This window comes from Anabrus simplex, chromosome 9 (genome assembly GCF_040414725.1).
Source record: "Anabrus simplex isolate iqAnaSimp1 chromosome 9, ASM4041472v1, whole genome shotgun sequence".
NCBI lineage: Eukaryota > Metazoa > Arthropoda > Insecta > Orthoptera > Tettigoniidae > Anabrus > Anabrus simplex.
Window position 1 is genome coordinate 128,618,783 of NC_090273.1, and position 17,099 is coordinate 128,635,881.

General features: G+C 42.7%; 1 protein-coding gene across 1 annotated transcript in view; it reads right to left on the minus strand.

The window, feature by feature from the left end:
* The window catches only part of LOC136880906 (glycine receptor subunit alpha-3), a 733,896-nt gene that overhangs the window by 9,810 nt on the left and 706,987 nt on the right, over positions 1-17,099 (minus strand). Inside the window, exons 7-9 of the mRNA XM_068229231.1 lie at positions 9,552-9,743; positions 1,756-1,824; positions 228-379 (exon numbers count right to left, since the gene is read on the minus strand). Coding sequence (XP_068085332.1) covers positions 228-379; positions 1,756-1,824; positions 9,552-9,743 — 413 coding nt within the window. The remainder of the gene's footprint in view (positions 1-227; positions 380-1,755; positions 1,825-9,551; positions 9,744-17,099) is intronic.

Here is a 17,099-nt window from a genome sequence, read left to right on the forward strand (position 1 = left end):
AACACACTACACTACCAACCACCACAGATACACGCAATAGTGATTACATCCCTGCATATAGGGTTGGCGTCAGGAAGGGCATCCGGCCGTAAAACAGGGCCAACTCCACATGTGCGACACAGTTTGCACCCGCGACCCCACAGGTGTGGGAAAAGCGGTGGAAAAATAAGAAGATACAACACACTGCTTGATGTACACTTGCAAAAAGGAGTATTACTATGACTTACCACACTGAGAGCTGCGGCTGTATCCTGCACACTCGAAGTCTGTGGAAGAGTTTTACCGTTTGCTGCCTCCGGAACCTTCGCGCGCGAGTCCGGAGTTTTACGCCACATATAATTCACGAAAGTAAACTCCAGAAGTGCACAGAATACGAAGGCTGAAACAAATCAGAGAAGGTCCTCATGACGAACCACATTAAAAACACACAGACAATATTCAGAAATATTTATGAAGCAAAACCCAATGTTTAAATTAAGAGCTAGGCTTAGTCCGCAACGAAGCATTGAATCCTGAACAATCCTTAGGAAAGCCCTTACACCCCCAATGAATTGCAAAATGAGACGTGTTATCAAATGGTAGTGGTAATATAACGAAGTCTGCAAGGAAGGAGACGTCTTTTTACTTGTATTCATGGCTCCACTGAGATATTAAGTGGCCATCATCACTAAGTCATAGAAAGCCAATTTTCTTAATGATTGGTCCCAAGAAAAGTTTGCATATAACATTCATGTTTTCATTATTTTCAGGATAGCTAATTCAAAATATTTCTTCAAACAGGAGAATAGCTGTCAATGAGGAGGCTCTACAAAAAGAATTTCTTTTGGTAGTTGTTTTACGTCGCACCGACACAGATAGGTGTTATGGCGACGATAGGAGAGTGCTAGGAGTGCCAAAAAATTGGCCGTTGCCTTAATTAAGTTACAGCCCCTGCATTTGCCTGGTGTGAAAATCGGATACCACGGAAAACCATTTTCAGGGCTGCCGACAGTGGGGTTCGAACCGAACATCTCCAGAATGCAAGCTCACAGCTACTTGACACAAACAATCCAGCCAGTGGATCGGTCAGTATAATTTAGTTACAATTCGTAGTATCATTCCTCAAAGGACACGCACCTGTTGAGAAACACTTAAATAATATGGAAATTTAGAATGTACTCGTAGATTATGCAGGGAGGAAATGGAAATCATGGAATCTCTCATTCAAGGCTCAATATAATTGGGATATAATCGTCGAATCAATGAAATTAAAAATACTCAATTGATACCAAGAGAGGGGCCGTGCGTTTAGTAGCTTGCATACGGGAGATAGTGGGTTCGAATCCCACAATCGGCAACCCTAAATATGGTTTTCTGTGGTTTCCCACTTTCACACCAGGAAAATGGTGGCATTGTACCTTTATTAACGCCACGGAGCCGCTTCCTTCCCACTCCTAGCCCTTTCATAACCATCGTCGCCTTAATACCTGTCTGTGCCACGTAAAGTAACTTGAGAGAAAAAGTCTCATTAATGAAACCGTATAATCCAGTTAATTACACAGGACTACTGTTCTGGTGTTAATTCGAAACAGGTTAGAACAATAAGCTGCAGTGCATCCGGAGCACTGTTCACTCAGCTATTACCTAAGATCAAACAAGCTAATCTTATCATGATACATAGTTATGTTGTGTAAGTTTATAACCGCTGTATACCCTCAAAAAAAAATTACTTTAGTACACAATAACATTATACATCCATATATAACAGCTTCTCACCTGTACAAGTTCCCATCCAAACATCTATAGCTTTGACGTAGCTCACTTGTGGTAATCCACTCTGAATACCTGGTAAAAAAAAAACAAGAGGAGATCTTATTAACAAGTTGATAATACAGTGATAATACTATGCAGTTAAAGTTCTTCTCAAATGCAGATAAAAATTGAAAGCATATGATCAGAATGCCAAGTTAATTGTAATGAAAATTCACATTTTATCGAAAAATATCAGGATACCAATCCCTAAGCGAATTCTATGTCTCTGTACAGAACGATGAGGAATATTCAGTGCGCCAGGGAAATTTCTCCGCAGATATCTATCTAATTTATGACCTGCCTGGGAATGAAACCAGCGTGAGACATTCGTCTTCAGTTGTTCGTCCGTGTGAAAATGATGCTAGGAGGAGGGGAATTTCTTGAGGTGCAAGAAAAGATGAAAATCACTGGGAGCAAGATGAGGACTGCACGGTGGATGATCAAACACTTCTCAGCCGAACTCCTGCAGAAGAGTTGCTGAGCGCCGAGTCGTATATGGGCGAGCATTGGCGTGGATCAGCACAACACCTGCACTAGGCATTCCACTCCACACATATTGTGTTGACTGGCCCATCGCATTTTTCGTAGAGACTTTATCACAGACCGAACCTCGCAGGCGGCGGGAGAAAGATTACCAGCCATTTCGAGACACTATTGTTGCGCTACTGACACCAGATGGGACTTATTCGGCCGATATATGATTGATACGTCATAGATCTGTCGCACATGCTCATATTTCCCGGCTGAATACGTTTACTTTACAAGAAAAGAAATGGGGAAACTTAATTTCTGGATGGCCAATGTAGATATATTGTTTGCGGTAAGAGAAACCACCTCTAAAAAGGAGTCACTTAAGTCTGATGATATTTATCTTTCATTTACATGCCATTATTAAAAAGAATTTTGGATGTTTTAATTAAAACTATTTATAAGATTTCTGTGTGTGTTTTGATTGACATTAATCTAATGAAACGTTCTATTTGAGGCGCGATAGCCCAGTGAAATTGTGACTGGCTTCTCACCAAACATGATGTAGGATTTAGTAAATGAAAAATCACTTTTCTGTAGTTCCTGTAGGTCCTATGGCTATGAAAATAGTATGTCATGCAAAACTAAAAATTCTCATACGTAAATGAACCCTTTCCACTCGAATATTAACGTCTACCTGACACTCACTCTCTACATCAAAAATCCGATGTCGAGAATACCCAACATGTGATTTCTGACCGCTTAGAAAACTCAAATGTCGAGCCATTTCAACATATGCAGAAAGGTAGCTGCACGTGTGGTGCACTCTTTCGTTAAACCTCGGAATATCTACGAGTAATCTTTCTCCCAGTACAGCTACATATTTCATGGAGTGTAGCCCAGCTGTCGGTACGTGCCAGTCCACCTGCCATAGCAACAGGTAGATCGAGTCATTTGCGGAAGAATAAAAGTACTCGTATTCCTGACAGCAACATTGAGGATAAACTAAATAGCGACAGCGTTTTACCAGACATTTCTGAGTTTAGTGCTGGTGAATCAAGCGTTGAACAATCGTCAGAGGATGAAAGTGATACCGAAACAAACGTTGCTGCAAGCGCTGTGTTATTATTATTATTATTATTATTATTATTATTATTATTATTATTATTATCGCTTTGTGCGACTCATTGGCTGAATGGTCAGCGTTGAGGCCTTCAGTTCAGAGGTTCCCTGGTTCGATTCCCGGAAGGGTCGGCGATTTTAATCGCCTTTGATCAATTCTTCTGGCCCGGAGACTGGGTGTTTGTCTTAACACTTTCCTCTTCATATTGACACAACACACTACACTACCAACCACCACAGACGCACGCAATAGTGATTACATCCCTCCATATAGCGTTGGCGTCGGGAAGGGCATCCGGCCTTAAAACAGGGCCAAATCCACATGTGAAACACAGTTCGCATCGCGACCCCACAGGCGTGGGAAAAGCGGCAGAAAAATTATTATTATTATTATTATTATTATTATTATTATTATTATTATTATTATTATTATTATTATTATTATTATTATTATTATTATTGCTTTCTCAAACGGTTTACAGTAGAGGGTTGGCTTTTCTCTCGGACTGAACGAGAGATACCACCTCTACCGCCTCAAGGGCAGTGTCCTGGATTGGATCGGAGGGATACAGCTGGGTAGGAGCACCAGTGCTTCGCTCAGGCAGCCTCGTCTGCTATGCTTAACAAGGAAGCGATAGACAAGGAAGAGGGAAGAGAGTGGCAGTAGGCTTAAATTAGGTACCATCCCGACACTTGCCTGGGGGAAAAGTGGAAAACCACGGAAAACCACTTCGAGGTTTGTTGAGGTGAGATTCGAATACCCCTTTACTCATTTGATTTCCAGAGGCTGACTGGACCCCGTTCCAGCCCTCATATCACTTTCCTAATTTCGTGGCAGAGCCGGGAATCGAACCCGAGCCTCCGGGGGTGGTAGCTAATCATACTAACCACTACACCAAAGATGCGGGCATTGCTATTACTTATTTATTTATTTATTTATTTATTTATTTATTTATTTATTTATTTATTTATTTATTTATTTATTTATTTATTTATTTCTGAAATGTTAGTATAAGACTACTTCTCACAGCAATGGGTAACATGTGTGCCATTTTTTCGTGATGTTTTTACGCAAGATAGATTTGTGCAGTTTTTCTTGATATTGCATATGGGTTCTAAGCCAGGTGATATTCAAAGTGATTATACAGTTACTAGGACACAGAAAATCAAAGCCAGTATCCAGTATTCGCGAGATAGTGGGTTGGAATCCCATTGTCACTAGCCCTGAAGATGGTTTCCCTTGGTTTCCCATTTTCACACCAGGCAAATTTTGGGACCGTACCTTAATTAAAGCCACAGCCGCTTTCTTCCAACGCCTAGCCCTTTGCTCTCTTATAGTCGCCATCAAACCTATCTGTGTCGGTGGGACGTAAAGTAACTTGTTAAGAAAGAAAGGAAATCAGATACCTTCCGAAATAATACATAGAACCGCGATTCCGCAAATTTGTCGTGCCTAGCAAAATCTCCGACATGGCCGGGAATCGAATCTGAGGCCCTCTGCTCCGAAGGCAACTATGCTGAACATTCAGCCGAAGAGCCGGAACAAATAATAATAATAATAATAATAATAATAATAATAATAATAATAATAATAATAATAATAATAATAATAATAATTCCTCAAATTGTTCGTACCTGGAGTTTTTGGCACGAATGCACGCGAGTGGGCTGAAGATAAAATTCCTCAACCAGCGAGTGGAACATTCTACTCATGATCCCCTCGTTGTTCTGGTTGCCCCGGTCCTATTCCCTGTTGCCGTCCTTTGCTCTCAACCACATAGTTATAGATTGCTAATCTGTCCGGCTGAGGCTTGAGGTGCCAAGAGAATTGAAATGAATTTACGATTGTAATGATGAGCAAATTTGCACATACAAGAGAATTCCTGACGGTGCAGATACCCAAGGGGTGATATATTAACACAGAGATGCTGCTAGATTGTCCATCTGGCTAAAGCAAACCGTTGATATCTACATCACGCCACGGAAGAAATTCAACAATAATTCGATTACCATACCTTAGGACCAATTAATTTAATACTGAAGGAATGTAATAAGGTAGAATACGAAATTATTAGGTATTATTTGGTTGAATACTTGCGTAGGGAGGCTTTATCTACTAGATACCTAGTGCTTCGAGTAGGATTTTCACTGGGAAGTATGCATGACGACAAGAAGAGCATCCTACATTGAGCCTGGGAGCTTCACGGATATAACAATCAGGGGAAGGTGGTTTTTGAAAACAAAACAAGTTCATTCTCTATGAACTGCTCCGACTGTCTTGCGAAACAGATATTCCAGATTAGGCTAAAAAGAAACCTTTAAACATTATTTAGAATTTCTGTGGGATGAGTACTGTGCTCGAGGCTGCCTTGCCGAGATGGGTAAGGCGTGCCGGTTCTTTTCGAAGGACGCGAGTTCAGTTTCCAAACAGGAATTTGGAAATGTAGAAACGAACTTTCCACTTCTGGCGTGGCACGTGGGCCACAGGTTCACTCAGCCTACGCCAAAAATGAGTACCAGTGGGGGGGAGAAATATCGTCCAAGTATATGGTAGTGCTGGGGTTATGAATAGCGAGATCCCAGTGTAACTTAACTTGGGAGTATGAGTTAGTGACCATTGTCCGGCTCCTCTGCTGAATGGTCACATTAGTGTTCCCCGATTCGGAGGGCCTCACGTTTGATTCCCGGTCGGGTCGGATGTATTAACCTTAAATGGTTAATTTCCCTGGCTCGGGCACTTTTCTCATTAAACCCGACAGTGTTAAACTTACGAAGCCTATGGAGTCTTTAATTTTCATGCCCTGTCTGGTCCTTCCCTTTCATTTGCAAATACATTCATTCTTTGAAGGGGGCGGAGCTATTCTAGTTTTTCTCCGATTAGTATTAGTAATTATCGATAGCTCCAGTCGCTTAAGTGCGGCCAGTATCCAGTTCGGGAGATAGTGGGTTCGAACCCCACTGTTGGCAGCCCTGAAAGCTGGGTCTGTACCTTAATTAAGACCACAGCCACTTCCTTCCCACTCCTAGCCCCTTCCTGTCCCATCGTCGCCATAAGAGCTATCTGTGTCGGTGCGACGTAAAGCAACTTGTAAAAAGAAACTACTACTAAATTGTTTTAATTCCTCCGTTGAATGAGGAGGTGAGCCTCATAGACTGTAAGACCGTTTCTCAGGTCAAGAGATAGGATACGGTGAAGGAGATGTTCAGAAAAAGTGAAGGTTTGGCGGCCGTGGCCTATACTAAGAACTGCCCTGGCATTCGCCGTAGTGCAGGATAATGGAAAACCACGGGGACCAGCTCCTCTTCGTCTCCCGAATACAGAGGAGTAGAGCCACGGTGGAACCGGTTGGTCGGTCGGAGTGCAGAGCTGTCGGCCCACGGACCAGCTGTGGCCACTTGTAGACCGAAGCGTAGTGTGCCATCGCCGAACCCTGTAAAGGCCTTCATCGTCTATAAGGAGATGGACTTACCATTCTTTCTATTTGTGGTGCGGTACTGTACTAATTCCATCCGAGCATCGGACAGATATACTAGCAGCTTACCAGTAGGAAGTTACGTAAATTCGTTCATCATAAGTTTCTGGAATTACAGCTTTACATGGAAAACTCCCTCAAATTATCCGGAATTCAAACCAGCATTACATTATTTTGATCAAAATCCTGAATAACGTTGGTCTTAGATGAAATTCGAATAACGTGTATATTTTGAAAATCTCGTAATTTTCAGCCGTGATTTGATTAGCAGTCACTCTGATGAGGAGCTAGTAAAATTGTCACCGAGCGATCATGTCCTCTGTCTTCCACTTTTCCCACATCTGTGAGGTTGTGGGTGCGAACTGTGTCGCACATGTGGATTTGGCCTTGTTTCACGGTCGGGTGTCCTTCCTGACGCCAACCCTATATAGAGAAATGTAATCGTTCTTGCGTGTTTATGTGGTGATTTATTGTCTGAACATGAAGAGTAGATTGGTAGGACAAACGTGAATACGCAGTTCCCGAGCTAGAAAATTTAATCAAACACGATTAAAATCCCCCACTCGGTCGGGAATCGGACCGGGACCCTCTGAACCAAAGGCCTCAACGCTGACCATTCAGCTAAGGAGTAGGAATCCTAGAGCATTATGTAGCATTCATTAATTCGTAACACAATGAAGAAAATATTTTAGGGGTGGTAGAATTGTCAGCTAGAATACGTCCACTTCGGGATATTTCATTTACAGCGAACATCTTCAGTGATGACTTTGCTTGTGAGACTTGTATAACGTAAAGGGAAATTCGGCCAATGCAACTACGCCGCTGAAGATATCTCAGGTTTCTATAGACGAAATATCTTGATAAAAGAGGATTTATAGTGAACCAAGAACATGGGCACCCATATGACAGTTTGTAACGGGAGGGGGGGGGGGACTAAACCTGAGGGTATGAAGTATTTTTAAAATTTTGGGAAATGAATGGCGATAGAATAACACCCACAGCATCCCCTGCCTGTTGGTAGAGGACGGTACTACCACTTCTACGTAACATCGACTTTCAAATAATTTTCTTGAAAGAGAAACACTTGACTACATTAGCCTTTCCCCATGCCCCCGGCCATGGGCGCCCTTGACCACGAACACTGTACGTCAAACCTTTGTCCAGTTTCTCTAAGGGGTCCATGAAGTAAGATGAATCTCTGACGAGTTTTTATAACCGGGTGCCCTTCTTAACATCATCTTCATCAGATGAGTTGAAAAGAATGACGTGTTATATGATAGTAGGAAGGGAGAGGGTGAAGCTCTGTACCAGCGCATACCCTACACCTGTCGAATAGCACCAAGGCTTAATGTCTCCATCCGACGGACGAATCATTATCGACAGCGTCATATGCCGTGATAGTTAACCACATAATGCATTTTACAAGCATTGTAGCACAACGTTCAAAAAGCGACAACGATCTGACTTTTTTTGTATAATCCACCCATCCAGGTGTGTTGCCGTAGAATAATTATCATGGAAAATGGAGAATCATTTAGATATACTTTTGAATAAGACTCATTCTTTATCGAGGAGATGAATCATTCTTACATTGGAGAAAAGCTAGCAATGAGAAATCTGTCTTCTTAGTTCTCTCTTATCGTTCTGAGGATCGTGATCTCTGAGGAAACTCTTGGTCAGTTCTTTCCATCTCTTGCGGTCGTGGGCCAGACGCACTGCTCCAAACATGTTCAGCCCAGTTACATTCTTGATAATGTTCGACCATCGATGGAAATTCGTCCACGATCTCTCTTGCCGGGAACATTTCCAAGATTTCCTTTGTATAGAGCGTGCTATTGTATGGCTGTGAATCACAGACAATCAGAGATCAGGACTGGAAACTACTGGGAGCATTTGAGATGGGATCTGGAGACGAATGCTATGGATTACATTGATTGAAAAGAGAACAAACAAAAGCATTCTGCAAGAAATTAAAGGAAAGAGAGAACTGATGCTAACGATACAGAGAAGAGGAGCTGAATTTAGTGGTCACAACTTGCGACATAATATCTATCTTACCAATCTGCTCGAAGGAAAGATTACGGGGAAGAAAGGCTGAGGACGACCGAGAAAAAAGTTACTTCAAGACTTGGCACAGAGTCTTCATTATGATTCTTATTATGACATGAAACGACGAGCTGAGGACAGAAAAGAATGGCTGCATAGACAAGGTATTGCCCTTAGACACTTCGCATAGTGTGTCCAAAGAATTGTAAAACTCTTTATTTACATACTGATGATAATCTGATTCTCAGATTCTCCGCATTAATGCAGAGAAATTCTTCTTCTTATTATACTTCTATCGCTTGTCCCAAAGCCTGGTGGTGTCGCGGGTGCGAAATGGTGAGAACTGTATCGCACATGTGGAATCGGCTGTGTTTTACCGCCAGATGCTCTTCCTGCCGCCAAACTTACATGAAATGATCTCTTGTGTGTTTCTGTGGTGATCAGTAATGTGGTGTGTTGTGTGTATAAATGAACGAGTACATTTTCCAACAAGTTCGAACATACAGAGGAATTCACCAAACATGGTTGAAATCTTGGAGCCGGCCGGGAATTTAACCGAAGACCCCCTAAATCGAAAGCTGTGACACTAAATATTCAGTGAAGGAACCGGCATGGCAAGAATAGACTAAATCTTAACGCACTCATACTTACCAGAAGATTGTGAAGACACAGCCAGTAGTGTAGTGACACCTAGTGTGGTTCGTCCGGGTACAGAGTCCACGTCCATCCAAAAGGACACCCACGAGATGACTACAATTAAAATCGTGGGTAGGTAGCTCTGGACGAGGTGAAAACCCACCGACCGACTCAGATGAAACTCTGCTACAAGACAGCTATAATTACCTGCAAACAAAATAATACACACTAGTAACTATCCTGTCATAATTTACTAGAGAACAATAGTAATGAACATTTGTCAATCAATCAATCAATCAATCAATCAATCAATCAATCAATCAATCAATCAATCAATCAATCAATCAATCAATCAATCAATCAATCAATCAAGATTCCTTGTGAGTGAAAGTAATTATAGTCTGATATGTGAATTTAGTCAATAATAATAATAATAATAATAATAATAATAATAATAATAATAATAATAATAGAAAATGTGAAGGTGGATTTCCAACTATCGGGATGTAGGGTCTTTTCCGCAAATACCAAAATTCACCATTACAACACTGTCGACAAGCCGGTATCTGTCTAGGCATCATAAATCCTTACTCTCTCTCAGAAATATGCGCTCGTTACAACAAAATGAGACAAATATTCTACACAACATACTTTGCCCAAACTACAAAAACGGGATCTACGTAAGAAAATTCAGACAATACATCTACTCTAAGATAGGGAAGATCGCGGACACAATGCGCAAACGCAGAGCTCGCTTCTACGATCGTCTACGACGGATGAACAACTCTCGATGGACGAACCGCATTTTTAACAGTTTCGACTCAAAAAAGCAGTTACCTTGTACGTTAACGTCAAGAAAGACATCGAAGAAATGGGCCTACGATTAGACGACCTGCCAAACGAGACCTTTTTTTTTCTTTTGCTAGTGGCTTTACGTCATACCGACACAGATAGGTCTTATGGCGATGATGGGATAGGAAAGGCCTAGAAGTTGGAAGGAAGCGACTGTGGCCTTAATTAAGGTACAGCCTGGTGTGAAAATGGGATACCACGAGACCTTTTCAGAACAAGCGTTGTGACTTTTAAAACTTTCCGGGATGAGAAATGGACAACTTGTGCTGAGTGGTCAGATGAACGCTGAGCTCGATACAGCGATGATAATGAAAACCTACTGGATCAGACCAAAAGTGAGTAAACGCCAAAATGTGTAATGAAACTTATCGTGGTCCCTAGTTGGCCGATTAGCGAAGAGTAAATAAAAATATCGAGCGAGCTGTGAGCTTGCATTCGGGAGAGAGCGAGTTCGAATCCCACCGTTGGCAGCCCTGAAGATGGCTTTCACACCAGGCAAATGTTACAGACGTTACCTTCTCAATCCTAGACCTTTCCTATCCCTCCCTCGCCAAAAATTGTCAATATGTTACAGCGACGTTAAGCAAGAACGTCAGCCTCGTGTCGGTAGATCTACTGGCACTTAAAAGAACTCCTGCTGGGCTAAATTCAGGCACCTAGGCGTCCACGAAAAACATAAAAGTAATTAGTTGGGTGTAAAGCCAATAATATTATTATTTATTTAAGAAAGTATGAAAAATTAAAGTGATACTGCAAAGGGCTATGCATATACAAGCCTTTGCTCAACCGAAGTCTTTCACCCTTTCCTTTAAGTTCCTGCCGGAAGCTTTCCAACCTTTCGTTCTTTCTTCGTCATTCTCTCATTGATATAATAATCATAATTATTACTATTTCGTATGGCTATTGCTATCCTGGAGCAGCTCTTGCGTGGCAGACCTTTCGTCGTAGGAAGGCGGCGTCTATCGTGTAGGGCCTATGGGAAACTGCGTGTTACTAGTGGACGATAGTGTTGTGCGTGGTGCGAAAGTTGTAGGGATGTTGGGGACAGCACAAATACCTAGCTCAGCAAAAAAACATTTAAGGTTAAAATGTCGGACCCGTCCGGGAATCGAACTCAGTGCCCTCTGACTAACTACGCTGACTATTCAACCGGGAAGCCAGACTTCTCACTGCTATGTTGCACAGTTGAGGGGTTTTATTCGGGAACTTCCCCCAAATCCACAATATTTCTTCTAAAATGTGGGGTGGGCTCTATCGGGGAAATCCTCAAGTTCTATGAATGAACTGGCTTTAGTACCCGGCGCTGCCCGGGTACTCTTGAATGTTTACGTTTAGGATTTGCATTACCTGATCATTATGTGTGAAATGAATGTTTGTATATTGCTTTATTGTGACGATGGTTGATACGTTAGCATACGACTATTCTCAGAAGTCCTAGGGACCAGTGAGTGATTATAGCCCATTGACCGTTTAGGCCTTGAGTGCTATTTCATAAGTCGAAGGTGGTAGTAACATAACGGATATATGGTGGAGTGGATCTGTGTAGGGGGATCAAACTGACCAGAATATGGCCTGAGGAGGGTGCCCTGGTAGGGCAAGGGTTGGGGGGTGACGTTGGTTCTCTGTAGGTAGAAGCCAACGGAAATGGGGAGAAATATCAGGTGGATGGTCACCCATCCATTAGGTGACCACGCCCAATGTTGCTGTCATAATTATGATTGTAGGATTTTACATAATAGTTAGGAGGAAAGTTCGGGCAGTCAGAGTGGGTGATGGTGTTGTGTTGGATGAGGAGTTAAACGTCTTGATTCAGGATGGTGTTTAGACAGGGGGGGGATTAGTTAATAATTAGTTCACGGCTTGGCATGGGCTGGTTGAGGGACGTAAGTAGCTGGATGAGGAGCAAGTTGAGAAGGGTGGAATTATCGAGACTTGGCAGGGCGGGGATTTGGGTAGGAGTGGGTGCTGGGTTCGAGGTGGTAACAGTGCGGTGATGAGGCTGAGGGGGGAGGGTGGAGTGTGTGTGCAGGTGTTGTGCGTGTTTATAGTGTGCCTTAATTGCCTGTTTTAGGTAAGGACAGCCAGGGTAAGAGGCTGCGTGACTGCCATCGCAGTTAGCGCACCTCGCCTGTTCCTTTGGTATTGTGCAGACAGTGTGGCGGTGAGGGCCACCACATCTGTTGCATCTGGTGGGATCTGGGCATGAAGCCGCTGAATGATTTAGCTTCAGGCAATTGTAGCACTGTGTAATGAGTGTGGAGGGGCGGGGGGGTGTAGTTGTTCTGGAGGTGTTAGGTGTTGGTGGGGGTTTTGCCTGGGAGGCAGGTTTGTTACGCCTGCTCCCAGTTTGAGTGTATTTGTTTTGTGTGACCGTGCCCGGTTGGGAGATTAAAGGGTTCTGTGGGAGGTGAAGTCTGTAGGTCAGGAGGGAGCGAGATGTCGGACTGAGTGGGTCTGGAGATTTTAGGAGGTAGACGGGAAAAGAGAGTTTGTTGATACGTTACGAAGTATTTTGAGGTTTTAGAGTTGTTATTATTATATGTTTACTGCGACATGACGCTCATGTTACACCATATTTCAAAACATTGGGATGCTTACGCATAAATGAACGAAGGAATTTTCACCTAATGACAATTGTTTACCAAGTGCTCTCGACGAATACTCCTACTTACAGTCACTCCCATAAATATTCGGCCACTAATAAAATCCACGAAAAAATGATGACAGTAACGCCACCATGAGCAGAATGTGAAACCAATTGTTTCTAAGTAATGGAACTACATGTGGTTGCTTATGCCGAAGAGGAATCACGGAGCATTGATGTACAGTATGCTGTAAAAGAAAGAACATTGCGCACATGGGTGAAATGATACGCCTCAAATATATTCGGTCACTCGGAAAGACCGGGATTGCCGTTGTGTTGATTGGCAGAGAAGGGCCTCAGATAGCGTTGCAAAACCTTCAGTTCTGTAGTGCGGTGCCGCAAGGCACGTCGTGCCGAAGTAATTTGCTGCACTGTTGCAGACTGGTATCAAATGGGGAGCAAAAGACAACACAATACCATGTTTCAAGAACGCCAGCTCGTAATATTCCATCATGCTCGAGGTAAATCGCATAGAAAGATATCGCAAATGCTTAACATAAGTAGAATAATAGTTGGAGATATAATCAGACGATTCAAAAACTAAGACTGAATTGATTCAGTTTCACACACAGGCAGACCAGGAAGGCTGACAGAAGTTTGTGCTTCAGAATGGGAAACGAAATTCGAAAATTAGTGCTGCTGCGTAACTGGCAGCAGCCATTTTAGAGGAATGTGGAAAGAAAATGGGCACTGAAACCGTCCGAAGAGCACTGCGAACGAATGAGTTCTTTGGAAAAAGAGCTAGGAGGAAATCATACATCAGCGCGGTAAATAAGTAGAAGCGGCTAGAGTTCGCGAAAACCTACGTAAGCAAACCCAGTGCTTGATGGGAGGATGTGTTATTTGTGGATGAGTTGAAGTACATCATCTTCGGGTCCGATGGAAAGCAATTGGTGTGGAGGAAACGTCACGAGGATTTGAAAAGAAGCAATTTACAAGCACCGATAAAACATGGTGAAGGAAGTACAATTGTGTGGGGATGTGTTGCATCGAACGGGGTTGGTGCACTGAGTTTCAGTGAACATATTTTGACAAAAGAGGGCTATTTGGCTATCCTCAAAAACAATTTCCGACAATCTGTGGAACAACTTCGTATACAGCGTACTTTCAAGTTCTACTAAGATAATGACCCCAAGCACAAGTCGTAACTTGCCAGGGAGTGGCTCTTGTACAACTGCCCGAAAGTTTTGGAAACTCCATCACAGTCACCCGACCTGAACCCCATTGAGTATGTGTAGAGTCGAATGAAGTCAGCCTTAGAATTGCAGCTGCTAAGTTCCCTCATAGTCTTGAAGAGGAGACTGCTGCAAGAATGGGCGGCATTAAGGCCTGATTAAATCAAGAAAGTTATCGCCTGTATGCCGAATCGACTGGAAGAGGACATAAAATATCAAGGTGAACCTACAAAGTACTGAATCTGTAACAGGATTGTGAATTATGCGAATTTATGCTGCTTTTTGTATAGTGACAATATATTTGAGGCGGCACTGAAATTATTGCTCTTATTTCATGTACGAAAGATGGCGTACTAATGACTGTCAGAAGAGTTGACTTACATCACATTATTTGTAGAACGTGTCATTATGCTTTCCTACATGTTTCGTTGCATTATACATTATCATTAATAATTTCGGGAATCGAACCCGGGACCCTCTGAACCGAAGGCCAGTACGCTGACTATTCAGACAACGAGTCGGACATACATTATTATTAATAGTGTAAGAATAACAACCGAATAAAAGTGTGTCAAAAATCAGACTGACCGAATATTTATGGGAGTATCTGTACCTCTCTTCTAATTTTCCTTTCCTTTCCTCATTCTATGAAATTAGTACCGGTACCCGTTCTGGTTCCCTACTTGAAATTCCACTAAGTCGAACGAATCCCTACAATCATTCCTTTTAAGTTACTGCATCGAGACTCTGGAATACACACCCAATGGACATTCGCCACCTTACTTCGTCTCATAAATTTAAATCTGCCTGCCGAAAGTTTTTCCTGGGAACATAAAACTGAGTTGTGTGAGTCATTGTGCGTATGTTGTGTGAATGGGTTTCCTTCATTTCTTCTTCTTCTTCTTCTTATTATTATTATTATTATTATTATCATCACATTAATTGCTGTACTGATATGCAGTCCTAACTTAGTCTTAGAATTATCTGTCCGTAGTATTATTTCTTTTTAGAATTTCTATGTCTTACTTTTGAAGCCTCCGTGGCTCAGACGGCAGCGCGTCGGCCTCTCACCGCTGGATACCGTGGTTCAAATCCCGGTCACTCCATGTGAGATTTGTGCTGGACAAAGCGGAGGCCGGACAAGTTTTTCTCCGGGTACTCCGGTTTTCCCTGTCACCTTTCATTCCAGCAACACTCTCCATTCTCATTTCATTGCATCTATCATTCATTAATAAATCACTTTGGGAGTGGCGACCCCATCGTACTAACAGCCTATATCTGCTTCATTCATTACATCCCTGACCCGGTCACTGACTGGAAAACAGGTTGTAAGTTTTCATTTTCATATGTCTTACTTTTATGTTTACATTTTTAAATTTTATTGTTTATAGTGGTTAAGTGTAAGAGAGGGCCGTGAGCCCTAACTTCGCCACAAATGTAAGTCAGGAATAAATATGTAAATAAATAAATAAATAAATATATTTAGATTATTTTTTACCGCATTAAACTTTGTCCTTACGGCAGCTCGCATCGTTTGGGAAGCAGTCGATCCTTTCAAATAATAATAATCGTATGGCCTCAGCTACCGTTTGCAGACATTTCGATTTGACGCCATCTGGCTGTCTGCTCGTCAATTTCGACGTTCCGGTTTACTCTGTCTGCCATCTAGCGGACCTAGAGTAAACCGGATCTCTCTTGGGCGTCTATGGCTGAGATTTAATTAATTTTGTCGGGTAAATACCAAATGTATCACCAGAGTTCTTTTACATGCCGACATCGTACGACATGGAGTGTCGAATGGACTTTTTTCCGCCCTTCAAAAATCCGACTACCTCTGCCGGGTTTGAACCCGCTATCTTGGGATCCGGAGGCCGACACTTTACCACGGATCCACAGAGGCAGCTGATCCTTTCAAATGAATAACAGCGATATGTATTTACGCATCGCGCTACAGATATAGTGTTCACGATTCCAATTATTATCTTTGGGACTGTCAGCAATCTGTCTAATGAACCCGTAAACTATGGCTTAAACACTAATCGCGATTCATTTTGGACATTTCCACTCCTCCTCAACCTCCATGCGGATGGAAGATGAACTTAGACTAAACGTCATTCGGAGTGTCACTGTTCATCTCAGCAATCCAGAAAACTATGGGTTAAACTCTATTATCTACCGTTAGCGATTATTTTATTTCACCCCGTCCCCCAGAGGTGCTAGAGTTGCCTCCCCCGCAAAGTATTATTTTTTCCATATGTGTATCAAGTTTGGTTGAGAACTATGCTGCAAGATGCGCAGATAGATGCATCCAAAATCCCGGTCTTTTAGAAATTTTGTCTTTAAACTTTGACTTAAACGGCATCCGAAGTGTCCCTATTTATCTCAGAGACCCCGAAACACTAATATTAGTGGCTTTCTATTATTTTTATATGTCACCCGTTTTCCGCCCCCACCTCTAGCGGTGTATTAACCCCCATACCAGGGCCTCTCAAACGTCCAAAATCTCACGCGTGCAAACCGAGGTGCAGAGGTTCTGTGCACTGTGCATCGCTCCCACTCGGCTAGGTTCCGACCAGCGTTTAGTCACGGGGCGACTCGACTAATCTCGGCTCAACTCGGCTCGGGCCGTGGAGCCCTGCAGAGCAAGTAATGAAATGGCGTATGGCTTTTAGTGCCGGGAGTGTCCGAGGACAAGTTCGGCTCGCCAGATGCGGGTCTTTTGATTTGACTTCCGTAGGCGACCTGCGTGTCGTAATGAGGATGAAATGATGATGAAGACGACACATACACCCAGCCCCCGTGCCAGCGAAATTAACCAATTAAGGTTAAAATTCCCGACCCTGCCGGGAATCGAACCCGGGACGCCTGTGACCAAAGGCGAGCACGCTAACC